Source organism: Aegilops tauschii, chromosome 7 (genome assembly GCF_002575655.3).
Source record: "Aegilops tauschii subsp. strangulata cultivar AL8/78 chromosome 7, Aet v6.0, whole genome shotgun sequence".
NCBI lineage: Eukaryota > Viridiplantae > Streptophyta > Magnoliopsida > Poales > Poaceae > Aegilops > Aegilops tauschii.
Window position 1 is genome coordinate 581,886,549 of NC_053041.3, and position 13,404 is coordinate 581,899,952.

At 51.7% G+C, this 13,404-nt stretch overlaps 1 protein-coding gene across 2 annotated transcripts in view; it reads left to right on the plus strand.

Moving 5' to 3' along the window:
* LOC109768074 (polyubiquitin 11-like) overlaps window positions 1–13,404 on the plus strand; it is a 183,676-nt gene that overhangs the window by 90,434 nt on the left and 79,838 nt on the right. The window contains exons 3-4 of one of the 2 annotated variants that reach the window (XM_040394809.3): window positions 2,888–2,904; window positions 3,721–3,753. The exons of the other annotated variant lie outside the window; for it this stretch is intronic. Of the exons in view, the coding sequence (XP_040250743.3) occupies window positions 2,888–2,904; window positions 3,721–3,753 (50 nt within the window). The remainder of the gene's footprint in view (window positions 1–2,887; window positions 2,905–3,720; window positions 3,754–13,404) is intronic. 2 annotated transcript variants of the gene reach the window in all.

Below are 13,404 nucleotides of genomic sequence, written 5' to 3' on the forward strand. Positions count from 1 at the left end.
TCCCTTCTATGGTTGGCGGGCACGGGGTTGTGCAAAGAGCGGGTCTGACAAGGAGCACACAGATCGTTTACCCATATTCGGTCCACGAAGATGCGTAATACCCTAGTCCTGCTTTCGTGGATGTATTTGAGTGTTCATGTGTTCTTGAGCTAGCTAAGGGGTGTAACTTTCCCAAAAGATCCGAATCCCTCCCCTGGACGCTTCGGGCCTCCTTTTATAGACAAAAAGGGTTGGGACAGTGGCACACAAGAGGTGGAAAGGTGTACAGTGGATGAGTCTATCCTCTGGCATCGTCGGACAAACGCATTTAATGCGCTACCGACGTGCCCCTCTTGCTTTATCGGGGATGGCAGGGAAGCTCGTCCGAGCTGTCGCCGCCTCACCTGGCTGCGACGCGCGTCCGAGCTGACGAGGCGTTGTAGCGCCACGTTGGTGAAAGTGCGTTATATCGACTAGAGGGGGGGGTGAATAGGCGATTTTTATGAATTCTTCACTGAGGAATTCCAGGGTGAGGAATTCCTAAGCGAAGAACTACTTGTAGGGGAATAAGTACTCAGATGTAAACATAACAGAACACAAGCATGGTCATCATGATGAAATGAAGACAAGCACAGAGTACGGAAAGCGTAATCACAGGATAACACGGGATGAAGACAAATAGACTGAAGAAATTGAACTGAGGGAATTGAGAAAGTCTTCAGTCAAAATCTTCAAACAGATATGAACAAGCACACAACAACAGAAATGAGGAAATGAAAGAGTTGAGGGATTAGAACCGGTAGGCTTGGTGAAGACAATGATTTGGTAGACCAGTTCCAACTGCTGTGGCAGTTGTACGTCTGGTTGGAGCGGCTAGGTATTTAAACCTGAGGACACACAGTCCCAGACACACAGTCCTCACCGTATTCTCCTTGATCTAAGGTCACACAGACCTCGCCCAATCACTCGTGGTAAGTCTTCAGGTGACTTCCAAACCTTCACAAACTCGGTCACTCGGCGATCCAAAATTTCCTCTTGGATGCTCTAGACCATGACGCCTAACCGTCTGGAAGATGCACAGTCTACAAAGGTAACAAGCGTCGGATCTACGCAAGATCAACCTCTTCAGTGATGCTCAATCACTTTGGGTTTGTAGGTGTTTGGGTTTGTAGTTGTTTGGGTTTGTAGGTGTTTGGGTTTGGGTTTTCCTCACGCGATGATATTCGCTCAAAGTCCTCGGAGGATGGGATGCTCTCAAATGACAAGTATTAGTTTCTCTTGGAGCAGCCGACCAGCTAGTGGTTGTAGGGGGCGGCTATTTATAGCGTAGGGAGCAGCCCGACATGATAAGACATAAATGGCCTTCAATAATATGTCGTTAGGTGGATAGATATTTTGGGACAGCTGGTGCAAAGCACAGCAACGGTTCGAAATTTGAGGTTCAAAATCCTCAAGGCTATCATGTTCCTCACTGTGTAGGCAATCCGCACAGGCAAATTCCTAACTCCTTAGTCAGAACAAATTCTTCAGAGACCAGAAGAACTTTGTCTCTGTCACTGAAGAATATGACTGAACTGTATGAGATTTCCAATGGCTTCACTCGAAGGGATTGGTAGGTGTAGGATTTTGAGTTGAGCATCACATGGAAATTTTTCCTTAGTATTTCCTCGACCCCCTTTAATAGTACGGTGTTTCCTATGACTCAAGAAAGAGAAAAAGAAACTACGAAAACAAAAGTCTTCACGCTTCATGTTCCAATGAATACCAAGTCTTCAAGGTCACACCAATTTCTTCACTTTCAAAGTCTTCAGAAAGTCTCCAGAAATCCAAAGTCTTCAGTCGAAGAACTTCATTTTTTGGGGTCGACTTTCTCTGTAAATATCAAACTCCTCATAGACTTATAGACCTGTGTACACTCACAAACGCATCAATCCCTTAACCTATAAGTCTTCAATACACCAAAATCACTAAGGGGCACTAGATGCACTTACAATCTCCCCCTTTTTGGTGATTGATGACAATATAGATTAAGTTTTCAACGGGGATAAACTTATGAAGTGTAAAAACCGATATTGAGGAATTTGATTGCAAGATATAGAAGAACTCCCCCTGAAGATGTGCATAGTGAGGAATTTTCTTTTGAAGCAATGCACACTTGAAGAGTTGAATCATGGAGATCTCCCCCTATATCTTTTAATTTATACACGCATTTGACATATAATATGAAGAATTTGAAATGCATGAGGAAATATGGTGACTGATGTAATTCAACATGCGTGCATTAACATTAATGAGGAATAAGCATGCAGAAAAACACAGCAAAAGTATCAGGCCACCATAGAGTTTAAGTTTACAACTCGATCCAGCAAAGTCTTCAAAAGAACGAGAGTTGTAACTTAGCAAAAAAACGCCCATATAAGATAGACCCGCTTGAAGACTAACTCAAATCCCCCCCCCCTTGTCATCGAATGACCAAAAGGGTTGAAAATGAGGACTACCGCCCCTGGAGAATATCAAGATGATGAAGGAGCGCCAGCGTTGTTGGGGTCGTTTGTCGTAGTAGGGCCTGCTACAGTGTCGTCCAAGTCTTCATGCTTGTCGGTTTCGCGTGATGAAGAATATGAGTTGGACACTAAGGAAGGAACCTTGACCTTCTTGTATTTCTTCAGTGGAGGTGCAGACCAGTCAAAGTCCTCCTTGAGACCCATTTTCTTCAGATCTTCTTCACCATACAGATGAGATAGGACAGCCCAGGTGCGACCGAAGACTTCATGGAGGTAGTAGTGGTTTTTCTTCACTGCATCATGTGTAGCAGTCATGTTGTGAAGAATAGAACCAAACTGACGCTTAACCCATTTATGGTTTCGATCCACCTTCTGGTGAAGACTAATAAGAAGCTCATGGTCAGTGATCACTCTTGGAGTTGTGGCTTTAGGATTTTGCTTGGATGCATTGGCAGCAGAATCATGAGTAGCAGAGTCATCATTGGTGGAATAAGATGCAGCTTTGCGAAACTGATCATCCAATGGACAAATGCCTTCATCAATAACAACCGGTGCCTTGCCCTTTTCATCAGCAGAGGAATATGTCCGCTTGAGGACTTCAATCGGGGGCAAGTAGCTGAGGTGATTCTGAAAATCAGCTTTGTAGTTGAGTGAAGACCTTGTTCTGAGGAATCTCATGATCCATGGAGCCTAAGGCTTCAACTCAAAGAGAGAGAGTGCAACATTTGCCAGAGTCCTCATGAAGAAATCATGATAATTAATTGGAATGCCATGAATGATGTTGAATAGCAGATTATTCATGATGCCAACGACTTCTTCATCAGACGAGTCGTGGCCTTTGATGGGACTCATTGTCTTCGTCAGAATGCGATAGACTGTTCTTGGTACATACAACAATTCCTTCATGAGGAATTCGGTCCTTGGGGCTTGACCGGGCTTTAGAGGCTTCATCAGCACTTGCATATAATGGGCAGTTAGTTCAGGCTCATGGTACAGGCAACGAGCTCCTTCAAGGGGAGGACTGATTGGCAGGGCGTGAAGTAATTCAGAGGCCGGTGCTTTATAGTGAGTATTATCGGTCATCCAGTCCAAAACCCAAGAGTTCACATCATGAGCATCGCCTGTGATATGCAGAGTTGCATAGAATTGAAGAATGAGCTCTTCATTCCAATCGCAAATATCCGTGCAAAAGTTGAGCAGTCCTGCATCATAAAGCACATTGAGGACTGGGGTGAAGCAAGGTAGTGATTCCATATCTAATATGCTCGTGGTCGAAGACTTTGTCCTTGTTGAAGAGCAGTGAAGAATAGAAGTTGGCCTGGCTGGCGGTCCAGAAGCGCTTCCTTCTAAGACGAGCAGAGTCATAGGTATTATAGTCAGTGAAGAACACGTGCTCGCCAAAGAAGTCATCAGCCTTGAATTTCTGCTTCTGTGAGAATGGATCCTTTGGTTTGGGCTGAGGAGTGTCAGTCAATTGCATTATCACCTCAGGAATCGCAATCTCAGGATACACAGGCTGAGGAATTTCAGGTTCTTCTTCAGTGATAGCCTGGGTCTTCAATTCTTCATTGATATTTTCATCAGCACTAGTGGCTGGAATTTCTTCATGGACAGACGGGGTTGCACGTGGTTCATCAGATCCCAATTGTACTTCAGTAGCGACAGGGGAGTGAGGAATTTGCTGCAGTCGTGTGAACAGAGGAGAGTTGGGGTGCTGACTTTCCCAAAAGTCATCATTCAGCATAGGTGTTGTACTTCTAATGTCCACATCTTCTTCTTCCATTTATTCAACGCCGGCCTCTTCAGCAGTGAACTGAGGCATGGGCGATGAGACTATTGGGGTTGAAGGGATTGCATCCGCTTCAATTTCTTCATCCAACTGCTCTGACGAAGCAGCAGAAGGAATGTCTTCATCGGATTCACTTGGAATCACATATTCTTCATCAAAAGAACAAGGTCCTTTGATGGTATGGATGAGACAGGAATAACATCAATTGGATTTGCATAAGAGCTGGTCAATGGCTTCATCTTCTTCGGAGCCGAAGAATCTGATGAAGCTGATGCTTTCCTTTTCTTCACTGTTGCGCGCTCTGCAGCCTTGATCTTCTTCACATCTGATGCAGATGGAAGGATCGGAGTAGGTGTTGGCGCTGGAGGAGCAGAGGAATTTGGTTGAATTTCTTCAGGCACAACGGATGCAGTTTCCCTGACTTCTTCATTTTCTTCAGGTGTAGCCATTGAAGCTTCAGCTATCCTAAAATTTTCTTCAGGCGCACCACTAGTGGATGCCCTGGCAATTTCTTCAGCGGCTAGAATGCAGTTATCAGCCCTAGTACTCTCATATTCTTCAGCAGCCTGATTTTCATCAGCGGCGCTGGCATGTTCTTCTGTAGGCTGTGCAGATGCTTCAGCCTGAGGAATTTCTTGTTGCGTTGGGGCTGCAACATTAGAGGTGAACTTTTCAGTCAACTTCACAAACCTGACTTTGGCTCCAAGCCAGTCAGCACGGTATGCGTCAAATTCATCATTAAGATTCTTGATATCCGATTGAATTGTGACACGTTCTTCAGTTGTCATAGAGACAACGTTTTTCTTCAGGAAGCGCTCTTTCTTGTACTGCGCTTTCTTGATCTGCCTGGCCTTTTCGAATTTCCATTTCTCTTCTTGAATGAGGCAGTCAGCATATGAGTTTGGCCAGGTGTCAGCTTGAAATCAGGCATAGGAGTGTTGGGGTCCTTGTGCCAGAGATCAATGTAGTCAAGGATCAACTTCGGATCCAAAAGAAGAGGCACATTTGTGCCTTTGGCTCTAGCGGCCGTGAGCTTCCTATCTCTGATGATTTCGGCAAGTTCCTCATCATCAGTTTCGTCTTCATCAGACGGTACTTGGAAGGCGACTTGCTTCTTGTGAGGACTTGGGAGAGAACCTCAACCAGCAGTGGCCTTTGTCTTCAGCAGAGAGAGGCCAGTTGAAGAATTTGGTGCAGCTGAGGAACTTGCAGAAGCTCCTGAGGCAATAGAGATGCCTATCGTCCTTTGGCACGTGGCGAGATGCACAAGTGCTGAGGACTTGGTCGGAGCAGCTGAGGACTTTGGCGGAGGAGCTGGAGCAGTATGAGGAGTTGGCCGTGAGGGCATTGCTGAGGAACTTGGCCGTGAGGGCATTGAAGGTGAAGCACTTGACTTGTGAGCAGGTTTGTTTTCCATGGCCTTCTTTGGCTTGACAGCAGAGGCCTCAGCAGCAGCAGCAGAATCTTCATTAAATTTCCTCACTGCTTCTCTTGCTTGTCTGTCCAATTTGGCCTGGCGCTTGGCCCATTCATCAGGATAATCGTCACCACGCTTGAGGCTGGTAGGATCAACTTCTTGGCCAGGTGCCAACGGAGGTCTTGGGCATGGAGGATTTAGAGCGAATTTCTTCATATACTTGGGAGTAACATACATGTACTCCCTCCATTCCTGTGCCCATCTCCTTTCTATCCTCTATATGCGCGCCTTGCGCGAATTTTTGTCCTCCTTCCCAAATTTGGCCTCATCAGGAGTGCAGTAATCCTTGTATATATCATCAGGGATCTCAAAAGCAGTATTGATTTCAGGCCTCTTTCCTCCCTTCTGTGGCTTCTTTCCATCAACCATTTTCTTCAGCTGAGGAATTTAAACAATTGAATTCTCTGAAGATGTATGCAACTTTTCTTCGAGGAACGCTGCAAATGAGTTAAGTTGATGAGAACCTAGTGATTCAGCAGCGGACATGAGTACCTGTGAACAGAGTATAGTTGTGAGGAATTTGGAGAGGTCATATTCGTTCTCAGAAGGTTTTTCAAAAAGAACAAGTTTGAGGAATTTGACCAGATGAGTCTTGAAGAATTTCACTAAGCGTTCTTTGTCTTAGGTTCTAGAGTTGTATAGATCAGAAATCCACACAATTGAGGAATCTTGAAGAAAAATGTGGCTTAGAGAAACGAATAAAGAACAGATGATATGTGAGGTGTTTAGTGTGTGAAGAATTTGAAGAATAAACACCTTTGAAGATTTTGTAGAAAATATTCGAAACAAGGAGGGTAGTAAAAGTAACTTTTAATTACCCTGAATGAAGAACACGACGAACTGGGAAGTGTAGAAGTGAAGTTCGTCAGCTCAGATCTTCCACGCCCTAACTTGGCTGAGGAAGACAGCTACGGCGGCGGCGGAGTGAAGAAATCCGCAGCCGGCGCGAGTACGACGGTGACGAGGTCGAGGCAGTGAAGCTCTTCCTCACCGGCGACGATGAAGTACCAGTGGCGCTAGGGTTTGAGAAGCTCGAGCAGGAGAAAGATCGAGCGGAGTAAAAGTGAAGTGAGGAAGGGGAGGGGTATATATAGCCGAGGTGAAAAACTGTTCGCCCGAAGAAATTGGACGAACGTGCCCCTGACCCTTTTCATTGGCTTGACATGTGTCACCCACGTACTGAGAGGTGGCGATCGTGTGAGATCGTGGGTGAATAGATAAGTATTATCGTGGAATGTGGAACGGTTTGAGCGGCAAAGCCGAAAATTCAGATAAGATAAGTTTAAGGTTCCGTTCGCAAATACTTCAGCTGACAAGGACACAGTGAAGATTTTGAACGAGTTTCAAATAGAACGCACATGAAGAATTTGTGAATAGATTGGGTTGAGTATAGCATAGGGGGGAAGGGTCCGATCACATTCACGTAGCAGAAAAAGCACTTTGAAGAATTAGCAATAAGTGAATGCTATAGAGGACATAAACTCATACATATATATATAGCCAACGAAGAAAAATGACGGAAACAGTTGTCAGAGTAATGGGCCACGGGTAGCCTAACCCGAGTCCCAGAACCTTTCAAGATATCGGGGCAGGCTGCGCCCCTCAAGACGCCAAGATAAAGCGCCGCCTTCTTGTGGCTGGCTGGCCGAATGGCCGACTGCTGGGGGGCAGCCGAGCTCCGGAAGACGGCATCTAGATGGGCCGACTCCTGGCTGGCGGCTCCCAGAAAGGCCGGCTCCTATAAGCCGGCTCACGGCGCCCTACAAGTCTGCGTCCCCATTAAGGTGACAAGACAGGTGAGGCTACAGTGTAGCCCATCCCCCCTCCGAATCCAGGGCCAGGTGTGGCCACAGTGCGCCGTACCGACGGAGATCTCCGGGTGGCGCTGCACTGTTGCCACTCCACCCTTGACGTCATAGCTGACAGACAGGACCCTGCTCCCACAACGACCTGTCAGTACGGCCCGCAGGCAGCGGGCCCTACTGGCCAGCAAGAGCCCAGAAGACGGCGGAGGCTAGACAATTCAGACCCAAGGGATGTCGGCTTCTAGCAGACGGCCGGCCCTCTCCTTGGGCTCCGCACGCCATTAACCAGAAGAGACGCGGAGTGGCTACAGTGATCTCCCACCAGGTGGCGGGACTATAGCCACGCACCCCTGACCAAGCACACATCATCAACGTTACGGCAACAGTAACCAGGAGCCGGCAGGACCCGTGATTTGCGGGTACGGCCTGTCGGTACCGTACCAGACCGGTCGGCGGGGCCCACCAGTCGGCGGGCCCCAGCAGTCGGCGGAGAGGCCGGCAACCAGAGACACTGACAGTCGGGGCCTACACCCGGCCAAATTACCGTTGTACCCCTGGGGGTAGGCCTATATAAACCCCCCAAGGCACCCATGCAAAGGGTTCCGAACCAGTTTAGACTATACTCACACATAGGGCAGGGGAAGAGCTAGCCTGGCCTTCTCCTACCTTCAGCATTCAGCTCGAGGAGCACCATTGTACTCACTTGTGCCTTAGTGATGATGCGGAGACCCCGCAAAGCAGGACTAGGGGTGTTATCTCCACGGAGAGCCCCGAACCTGGGTAAAGTCCGACGGCGTTCGTGTCGATGACTCATCCCGCTTCCAGGCATCAGCAGCGTTCTACTCGCTCCCACCATGATAAGCCATCCATTGGCATATGTCGCACCCAACCCCCGACATTTGGTGCCCACCGTGGGAAGAGGTGCGCCGTCTCCCGGAGACCTATTCTCGACGGGAACCCTGTTCCTTCCTGGTGAGCGCAGGCAGCCCGGCACGCCCGACGTCGTTTGCGCTGACGCGTTGCATGGCGCGGAGATCACCTGCGCAGCGAGCTGCCTCGCCGACCTTGTGGGCGAGATCAGCATCTCCGACGAGCCTGCGTCCGACGCAGGCAAAGGCGATTCCGAAGATCGCCTCCTCAGCCTCCTCGATCAGCTCCACGTCGCTAGCAAGCCTGCTGCCGACTTGGAGTCGGTTGGCTCCACCGACCCGATGCTGGTCGATTCCGACCCGGCGTCGCTTGACGCGTTCCCCACCAACGTGGTGGTCTACGACGAGCCGCTCCCTCAAGAGCACAGCGGCGGCGGCACCGTCACGGAGGTGCTCGTCATCGGCGAGCACTCTGGTGGCGGCAGCCAGGATCCGCTGCAGCGGCCCTGCAAGACCTGACCACGCCCATTCCAGAAGACGCCGACGCCGAGACGCTAGAGGCGCGCCGCCTCCAGCTCGTCAAGAGCGCCAACCGGCTGGCCGGCATGAGACACCTTGCGGAGGCCTACTAGCGCGAGATGGACCGACCAGTCGGCGGCACGCCGGCTCCTGGTGGGCCCAGCCGCACGGGCCAGATCCGACAGCGTGGCGCGACCATCGCCAGCATGTTCGGGACAGATCGTCCCGTCGACGCCACGCCTGCGGAGAACATACGAGTTGCCCAGGTGGCAGCAGACGAGCTAGACAAGCTCGAGGGCGACGAGCGTCGCCACATGACGGAGCGCGTCCAGCAGCTCCTGGACGCGGCCGCCGAGCAGCAAGAGGTCGGCTGCCACGCTGATGCACCCAACCGGCGAAACGACGAACCGCCTCCTCGCCAAGACCAAGGCGCGACCTCCCGGGTGCCGACTGGCGGCGTCCGAGGCAGAAGAGACGAGTAGCCGGCTGTCAGCCGCAGCCGGACTCACATCACCATCAAGCACGACCAAGACGGCCGCCCGAGTGCAGTGAGACGACGGGGTGATTGCCCGCCTCCTCCTCCCGGCAGGGAGAGGTGCGTCACTCGGCGACCGCCTTGGCCGCCGAGAAGGAATCGGAGAAAATGACGCCCGCCACCGGATTGACCGCCTCAACCGGTCCCTGGCGCTCGAAGAAGAAGATGAGCTGGGTCCGCCTTGTTTCGGCCCCCGCATCCGAGATGAGCCCTTTCCCAAAGGATTTATGCTCCCAAGAGACACCCCCAAATACACCGGCTCCGTGAAACCGGAGGATTGGTTGGTCGACTACTCTACAGCCGTCAGCATCGCCAACGGCAACAGGCGCGTTGCCATGAAGTACGTTCCGCTCATGCTCCAGGGCACAGCCCGGACATGGCTGAACAGCCTGAAGCCCCGCAGCATCAACAGCTGGGTTGAGTTCACCGAAGCTTTCGTCCGCAACTTCACCAGCACGTACAAGCGGCCGCCCAAGCCTCGCCAGCTCTCCTTGCGCGTCCAAGGCCCCAACGAGTCGACTCGCGATTATCTCACGCGCTGGGCCGAGCTGCGCAACTCTTGCGAGGGCGTGCACGAGGTGCAGGCCATCGATTACTTCACCGCCGGGTGTCGAGAAGGCACCCTCCTCAAGCATCGGCTCCTCTACGACGAGCCGGCTTCCCTTGATGAGCTGCTGGTCATAGCAGACAAGTACGCCACCACCGACTCCTCCATGAAGGCAGAGATCCGAGTTGACGCGTCCGGCAAGATGGCACCCCAAGCTCCCCGTACCCTGGCTGGTGACACCAGTCGGCATCAGCAGCCCAATGACAACAAACGCAAGGCCACGCAGCCCGCTTTCGTAAGCCCGCAGGTGGCGACAGTCAAAGATCATCAGCCAGAAGGGCAGCCGCAACCCAAGCGTCCGAAGGGCGGCAAGCCAAACTGGTTGCCCGCCTTCTCGTACGGGCAGACCCTGGATGCACCCTGCCAGTTCCACAGCCGCGCGAAGCCGTCCAATCACACCACCAGAAAGTGCCACTGCCTCACCAGAATTGCCAAGGGAGACGGCCTCCAGGCTCCTCCGCCTGCTGGCCCACCGCCGCCTCCTCCTCCGCAGCCGGTGAATCGGCCACTCGGCGCGGTGCAAGATGAATACCCTGAAGAGCAGGGAGCCTACGTCGTGTTCACCAGCGTAGTCGATGACAGGCACAGCAGACGACAGCAGCACCAAGAGGTCAACGCAGTAGCATCCGAGACCCCCGAGTTTATGCACTGGTCAGAGAAGCCCATCAGTTGGAGCAGAGCAGACCACCCGGAGGTGATGCCTTCTCCTGGCTCCTATGCCTTGGTCCTGGATGCCACCTTTGCTACAGACAGGCGAGCGGCTCGCTTCTCCCGAGTCCTGATTGATGGTGGCAGCAGCATCAACATCCTGTACCGAGATTCCATGGAGAAGCTGGGAATCAAACTGAAACAACTTCAGCGCAGTCGGACTGTTTTCCATGGCATAGTTCCTGGCCTTTCCTGCTCAGCAATCGGCAAGATTCAGATAGACGTCCTCTTTGGAGACAAAGATCATTTCCGCCGAGGGTCAGTCTGGTTTGAAGTGGTGGACCTTGAGAGCCCCTATCATGCTTTGCTTGGCCGGCCTGCTCTGGCCAAGTTCATGGCAGTCCCCCACTATGCCTACCTAAAGATGAAGATGCCAAGCACCAAGGGAATCCTGACCATAGTCGGAGACTACAAGAAATCGTCCACCTACGCGGCAGATAGCAGCCGGCTAGCCGAGTCCCTTGTGATTGCGGCCTAGAAGCGGCTCCTTGACCGGGTTGTGGCTATGCCAGGCAAGCAGCCGGAAATGTCACCCAACCCCAAGGAGTCGGAGGTCGAGGGCTCGTTCAAGCCGATGAAGAAAACAAAGAAGATACCCTTGGACCCGGAGCACCCGGAGAGGCACGCTGTCATAGGTGCGAACCTAGACAGCAAATAGGAAGGCGAGCTTGTCGATTTGCTCCGTGAGAATCGGGACATCTTTGCATGGTCTCCAAAAGACATGTCGGGTGTTCCGACGGATTTCGCCGAGCACAAGCTACATGTCCGACCTGATGCCAAGCCAGTCAGGCAGCCCTTGCGCCGTCTGTCAGAAGAGAAGGGAAGTTGTGGGAGAAGAGATTGCCCGGCTTCTAGCAGTCGGCTTCATCATGGAAGTGTTCTTTCCAGAGTGGTTAGCCAACCCAGTCCTCGTGTTGAAGAAAAACAAGCAGTGGCGCATGTGTATCGACTACACCAGCCTCAACAAAGCCTGCCCCAAAGATCCCTTTGCTTTGCCAAGAATTGATCAGGTGATAGACTCCACAGCCGGATGCGAGATGCTGAGCTTTCTAGATGCATACTCAGGGTATCACCAGATCAAGCTGAACCCGGCAGACAGGCTGAAGACCGCCTTCATCACACCATTCGGAGCCTTCTGCTACCTGACCATGACGTTCGGCTTGAGGAATCCCGGCGCCACCTTTCAGCGTTGCATGCAGAAGTGTATCCTCAAGCAACTCGGCAGAAACGCCCACGTTTACGTGGATGACATTGTGGTGAAGACGGAAAAGCGAAACACTCTGCTTGACGACCTCAGAGAAACCTTTGAGAACTTGCGCCGCTTTCAGATCAAGCTCAACCCAGAGAAATGTGTCTTCGGAGTACCAGCCAGCTAGCTTCTTGGTTTCCTGGTCTCAGAGCGCGGCATCGAGTGCAACCCCGTGAAGATCAAGGCCATCGAGAGGATGGAGGTACCCACCCGACTGCTAGATGTACAGAAATTCACCGGCTACTTTGCATCCATTAGTCGTTTGATCAGTCAGCTGGGCGAGAAGGCTCTTCCCCTGTACCAACTCATGAAGAAGACCACTTTTTTCGAGTGGAACGACAAGGCGGATGAAGCTTTTCTCCAGCTCAAGAAGATGTTGACCACTCCTCCTGTCCTGGCGGCTCCGACTCCTAAGGAGCCCATGCTCCTCTACATCGCCGCCACCAGCCGGCTGGTCAACACAGTCATTGTCGTGGAGTGCAAAGAAGACGGCAAGGTGCTGCCAGTCCAGAGGCCGGTGTATTACCTAAGTGAAGTGTTGTCCGCCTCCAAGCAAAACTACCCTCACTACCAGAAGATGTGCTACGGTGTGCACTTTGCCGCCAAGAAGCTGAAGCCATATTTCCAAGAGCACCCAATCACTGTTGTCTGCACAGCACCACTGGCCGAGATCATTGGAAGCCGAGATGCCTCAGGCCGAGTGGCCAAATGGGCCATTGATTTGGCCCCCTACACCATCTACTACCAGCCTCGTACCGCCATGAAGTCACAAGCACTGGCCGACTTCCTCGTCGACTGGGCCGAGACCCAGTACCTGCCACCAGCGCCCGACTCCACCCATTGGCGAATGCACTTCGATGATTCCAAGATGCGCACTGGTTTGGGAGCCAGCGTCGTCCTCACCTCTCCCAAAGGCGACAAGCTCAGATATGTGTTGCAGATTCACTTTGCCGCCTCGAACAACGTAGCAGAATATGAAGCACTCATACACGGGCTCCGGCTTACCAAGGAACTCGGCATACGCCGGATCCTGTGCTATGGAGATTCCGACTTGGTGGTCCAGTAGTCGTCAGGCGACTGGGACACCAAGGATGCAAACATGGCGAGTTACTGTTTCCTCGTACAGCAACTCAGTGGATACTTTGAAGGGTGTGAGTTTCTCCTCATACCAAGAAATGACAATGAGCAAGCAAATACCTTGGCACGAATCGGCTCCACCCGGCAAGCAATACCAGCCGGCATCGCTCTACAACGCCTCCTCAAGCCGTCTATCAAGGCGTCACTAGAGTCAGATTCCATCTTTGTGCTGGCTCCTCCTGAAGCAGTCGGATCCGACTTGAGGACCCAAGCAGCCGGCACGAGG